The sequence below is a fragment of the Humulus lupulus genome, chromosome 8, assembly GCF_963169125.1.
Source record: "Humulus lupulus chromosome 8, drHumLupu1.1, whole genome shotgun sequence".
Taxonomy (NCBI): domain Eukaryota; kingdom Viridiplantae; phylum Streptophyta; class Magnoliopsida; order Rosales; family Cannabaceae; genus Humulus; species Humulus lupulus.
Window position 1 is genome coordinate 164,363,240 of NC_084800.1, and position 5,585 is coordinate 164,368,824.

A 5,585-nucleotide genomic window follows, 5' to 3' on the forward strand; every position below is an offset into this window, starting at 1 on the left:
TTATTTTATTTTATGTGTATGTATAAATAATTATCTATTTTTACACATATTTTGTACTAATATAGACTAAAAAAATGATTATAAACCACTTTTGTACGACTTCATTGTAGAGGCCGCAAACGCCCCCAATAAGTTATTTATGAATTAATTTTAAAATGGTAAGCCATAACCTCGTACCAAATTTCCACACGTGGAAGAAAACCCGATTGGAATTCCCATGTAACCAGTAATGTACAGCCACGTAAGCACATTGGCGGTTTCGGGCTCTGGCTTCGCATCCATGTATGTCGATACGATTACGAAGCGCGCCCTTATGTTAAGGAGAAAAACGACATTTTATTTTTGTTTTAATTTTCAAAATTCAACAAAATACGCCTTAAATGGACGGCAGCTTTCAGATATCTACTTTTCCTGTATTATACTTTCCGTATCCCAACTTGTTCGACCTTTAACCATATGAGCGTGGTCTTCCAAGCCTCTCTTTTCTCCTGTTTGTTTGTCTCCAGTTTTTTTTTTCTTATCATTCTTTTTTCTTTATCTTAGCACTTGGGTTTTCTTATCAGAGATATTTTCCCTGCTCTAAAGGTGCGTATAATATTTATTTTGATTTATTTCTTAATGATTGATGATCAAGAAATCTGAGTTTTTTATTTATTTCTTTTGGATGTATCATGATACCCTTCTCGGTGCATGTTTTGAATTTTTTTATTTGATATGTTTTTGTTTTGGGTTTAATAGATGGGAGCATTTAATCTGTGGATTAGGGTTTTATGTGCATTTTTCTGAATTTGTTTTTAGTTTGATCTATGAATAAGGTTTAAAATGTTTGATTAGGCTTTAATATTGTTATATTTTGTATTTGATACTTTTGGAGGTGGGGTGATTAGAAATGTTTAATCTTTAGGTCGTTTCGGGTGCAGAAGCGAAAGATTTATCGGTATGTGGATTAGTGATTTGAGGTGTGTAATGATTGAAGTTTGGAAGAGTTCTTGAATTAATTTAATTGTATTAGTATTGATTGAAGTGTGTTTTTTGTTATTGTTTTGAGAAAGTGGGTTCCACTAGTTAGATAGCTTTGCGAACAAATGGTTTTATACTTATAATTGATAACCTTTGTTTGCTTGTTTTCTTTTTTTCAGGAGTAAGTTTAATGAGATTAGAGTATAAAGCAAGGATAGTTATTTGAACTTACATATTTTCTAAAACTGTTATCCAACCCAATGACAATGGATAATTGGGACCCGGATGTCAAGAGATGGAATCTCCATCTGTTAGATGTTTGCACTCTTTCAAATGACACGTCTCACAGTACTGTTACAAGATATGACCCTGATTTTAGTAAAGTGGAATATGTTCGAGAATGTTATGTTGAGCCCAATAATGTGGAGAATGATGAAGTTATAGCTCATGCTTATCAAGAGGAGTTAACAAGACTTGCTTCAACAGAGAACTCCGGACATCCTGTTTTTGAAGAAGATCACTTGCAACAATCAATTCTTGAGCAAGATTGGCTTGGCCCTACAAAGAGACATGATAGCTCTGATTTTGAGAAATTGGAAGGTTAGATATTTTAATCATTTTTCATTTTTCCCATGTTTCTTTAATTCTTATTGGAACTTGATTGCTAATGTATAGGACATGAGAATGTTTGGAATATGGAAAATGGTCGTGATAGTAACGGGAACACAGATGTTCACCCCAACAATGAAACTTTAGTTGATGGTTATACAGAAAATAAAGCAGGGGTGGAAATTGATTCTAGCTTAAGGATAAATGAAGAGGTGGAAGATGGGATGGGAGCTATCTTTACATATTCTCTCCCAGCAGAAAGCAAAGGAGAAAACTTAAGCAACGGGGAAGAATGGTCATATGCATTGGACATAACAGACGAGTCTTCCCTTGATAGTGAAGTTGGCAGGAGACTAAATCAGATGGTTCCTGTTCCTGTAAGTATGATTTCTGGGATATTTGTATTTTACCTTAATTTGGTTGATGCCATGACATGGGGATAATGCATGTGTATGTAGCTTAGCTATTTAAATTTGGTTTTGCAATTCTAGAATATACTGATATTGGTGTTTATGTTATTTGGCAGCATGTTCCTAGGACTATTGAAAAAATTCCTTCAATTGACGAGGAGATATCAGATCACGAGAGGCTTCTAGAAAGGTCTTGTGTCTAATTCTTTACTTCATAAAATAGACTTGACTCGTATCCATTTATGTATATTATCTTCTTCTCCGTACAAAGCGACACTACTAAGTTCTTATGGAATTTTGATAACAGACATAACTGGGATAGAATTTTATTGAGCAATGTGCATTGTGCAGTACTGACAAAAATTATAGGAGATTTGGTTTTTTAATTTATTTCTCTTGTAATTAATATGTGTTATGCTCATTGGTCAAATTTATTTCTTAGCACTAGAAAACACTGGAAAGTCTACAATTACTTGTGCATTTGCTTTATGAGATCATAATGACTTAGTTGAGTGGGTTAGATGGAGGACGTAGAATAGATATATGATAGAGAACACACTGAATCATGGATAAGAAACCCTGTGGAGGGACTTTATAGGGCCACAATTTTCTGTAGGGGTATAAAATATGTGGACATGAGAATGTTGAAATTATCTAAGCCGCAGCTGTCTTGTATTTAGGTTGCCCTTTATTATTTCAGCTATACAATTTAAAGATATAAGGTATATATTAGAGTTTTTTTTTTCTCTTTTTGGTCAGTATTTTAGCTCTTTATTTTTTGTAAATGGTATTGCACATGTTACCTTCAGTCATCCACCTGTTTCATGGTTATGAAAGTAACAATTTTCTTATTGTGGTTAATTACATTGCATGCATAATATTTAAAAAAAAATCAACGTATAACAGCGGTAAACAAAAATATTTAATATGTGATAATAGGAACACTCGCTGTTTTAATCATTTATTAACTGATGTTTTGCTTAGTAAAACCTCATTTTTTTTTATAGATTGCAGATATATGATTTGGTTGAGCGTAAGGTCCAAGGAGATGGTAATTGTCAGGTATTATCTTTTTTTCGTTTGCTTCCTAGACTTTGTATATGAAAGTGTATTTTATAATGCATCTTGAGGTTCTTCTTTGCCTTTTATTTTCTCATGTTTTTATAACGCATATTGAGATGGTTTTTGTCATGTATAAAGGTGCACAGTAATTTATTGAGGCCTGAGCACATAGAGGTGTTATTTTAAGAAAAGTCGTCACTGATGAAGATTTAGACTTGTTCTTTCCATTTCTCTGCATGTGCTGCAATCTACAGGGTTTAATGTTGCATTTACTTTATTAGTAGTACTCCAGTCGTATATCTTGGGTAGAGTTTATTTAACATATAATTTGACTGTGCTGGACTTTTCCATGGCATGTGAATTCATAATTGACAAGTGGCAATTATCCAACTTTGTGGTTAATGCAACATTTGAAGTGTAGATATACTGTTGTCAACATTTGATTGCTTATTTTGTTTAGATGAACCTGTTTTAATTCATTTGTGTGATGTGAACCACTCCTTTCTATCTTACTAAATTGAGAGTATATCATCTGTTTCCTATTGTTCTCAGTTTCGCGCCCTATCAGATCAGCTTTATCGCTCTTCTGAACACCATGGTTTTGTTCGAGAGCAAATCATTCAACAGGTCTGGTCTGCACTAGTTCATGCTTTTAGTTTGAACTTGCATTCATTTGAATCACTCTGCACATCTGTTCAACATTTGACCGTGTTCCCTTTTCTGATGTAATCAGCTGAAGGGTCATCCACAGATGTATGAGGGTTATGTTCCCATGGGTTATGTTGACTATCTGAAGAAAATGAGCAAGTAAAATTCAAGTCTTTGTAGTTGTGGTTTCCATCCAAATCCTGTAATTTGTTTTTGTTTTTGTTTTTTGATATGTTTTATATGGATTAAATAGGAATGGCGAATGGGGTGATCACGTTACATTGCAGGCTGCTGCAGATTGGGTATGAGATAAAAGTTGACCTTTTATGCTTTCCATTGTTTCTGTTACTTTGTTTTATGAGTTAAACATGGTGTTTATATGTTCTTATATTGCAGTATGGTGTGAAGATATTTGTGATAACCTCTTTTAAAGATACGTGTTACATTGAGATTCTTCCACAATTACAGAAGTCCAACAGAGGCAAGTTTTGTACAAGCAGCATTTTTTAATAACGTTTACATTGTCATTATGTTCTTAATTATGATTTTATATCGCATCATATAATTGTTACTTTGTCGAAAAGTTCATCTCGGAACTGTTGGTACCATCATGTTTACCATTCTAACTCTTTTTTAGGCACCTGATTTTAAAAGCTTAATATTGTTAGTGATTGTTCACGAGAACAAATTCCTTGTGCTTTTTGGATGTGGCCATTTGCTTTTAAGTAAATGTTTATTCGAAACAACATATATGATACTTATTTTTTGCTCATGCAGTTATTTTCTTGAGCTTTTGGGCAGAGGTGCATTACAATTCAATCTATCCAGAAGGAGGTAATGTTTTTTTTCTTTGAAACTAGGCTCATTGCCTAACCTTACAATAGTTGAAAACCAGAATACTATAGCAATTGCTATGTGGGGACTTGGAACTTTAGACATTGGGAGCAAACCACATGCTTTGACCCTTTGTGCTACTCTTGGGTTTTTTTTCTGCTGCTGCTTTTTAAAATGAAGAACCTGCATGTACATGAAAAATTAGACCTTAAATGTGCAATTGGTAGCAATCAGTATGGTTACAAGCGATACCATTTTGCCAAAGAGAAAAAATTGAGCTTTTAAGGTCCATTTCATGATATGTTATATATGTTTTTTGATCACTTTTGTTTTACATTTGCTTCCCCATCGATAGAGGTTCCTGTACCTTGCACAAGGAAAAAGAAGAAATGGTGGAATATTATAACTTCATAAGCTATGGATGTCATGAAGGAAGTGAGAATCTTGTGGTGCTGCTAAGTCAAATCAACCATTATTCTTTTCATCAGCAACTGGTCTTGCAGATAAATAAGCAATGGAAAACAAGATTTCACTCGTGTACACTGATGCTTTTTGCATTTGTTGTAAATATTATATTCATTTATTTTAGAGTAATCTTTATATGCTTGTGTATATATGCGTATCATCATTCTTTTTTACATATGTTTGTAGTTGCTGTACTCTTGATTTGTCATAACAAAAATCTGTTGCTTTCATTTCTGGCACACAGCATCTAATAATCTATTAACGCTGCACTATACAAGGACAATACAAGGAATTTTTTTTATCTAGAGCGTATTAGAAAGAAAACTAGAGAAAAATTTGGCACAGAAACTACTAGCAATTTCATTTACTATTTCCTTTCAGTCTAAACTACTAAATTACAAAAAGAGGTGAGATCCTATCAGTGCTACACGCTAGTGTTATTTCAAAAGTTTGGATAGAACTCTAATTTGAGATTTTTAGTGCTAAAACCTTGGAAGTATAATCTGAAATATTAATTTTGTCAATTTCAGCGATAATTTTTTATTCCAAGTTTTAATAGAGCAGTGGTTTGTGTGTGATATGCACTTTAAATCGTGC

General features: G+C 33.3%; 1 protein-coding gene across 1 annotated transcript; it reads left to right on the forward strand.

Moving 5' to 3' along the window:
* Positions 1–408: 408 nt before the first annotated feature.
* On the forward strand, positions 409–5,218 carry LOC133798615 (OVARIAN TUMOR DOMAIN-containing deubiquitinating enzyme 12). Its single transcript, XM_062237012.1, has 11 exons — positions 409–585; positions 1,140–1,560; positions 1,636–1,946; positions 2,096–2,169; positions 2,987–3,041; positions 3,594–3,668; positions 3,775–3,848; positions 3,943–3,991; positions 4,086–4,170; positions 4,467–4,523; positions 4,879–5,218. Exons 2-11 carry the CDS (start codon positions 1,221–1,223, stop codon positions 4,935–4,937), a joined length of 1,179 nt encoding a protein of 392 aa, XP_062092996.1. The 5' UTR covers positions 409–585; positions 1,140–1,220; the 3' UTR covers positions 4,938–5,218.
* Positions 5,219–5,585: the final 367 nt, after the last annotated feature.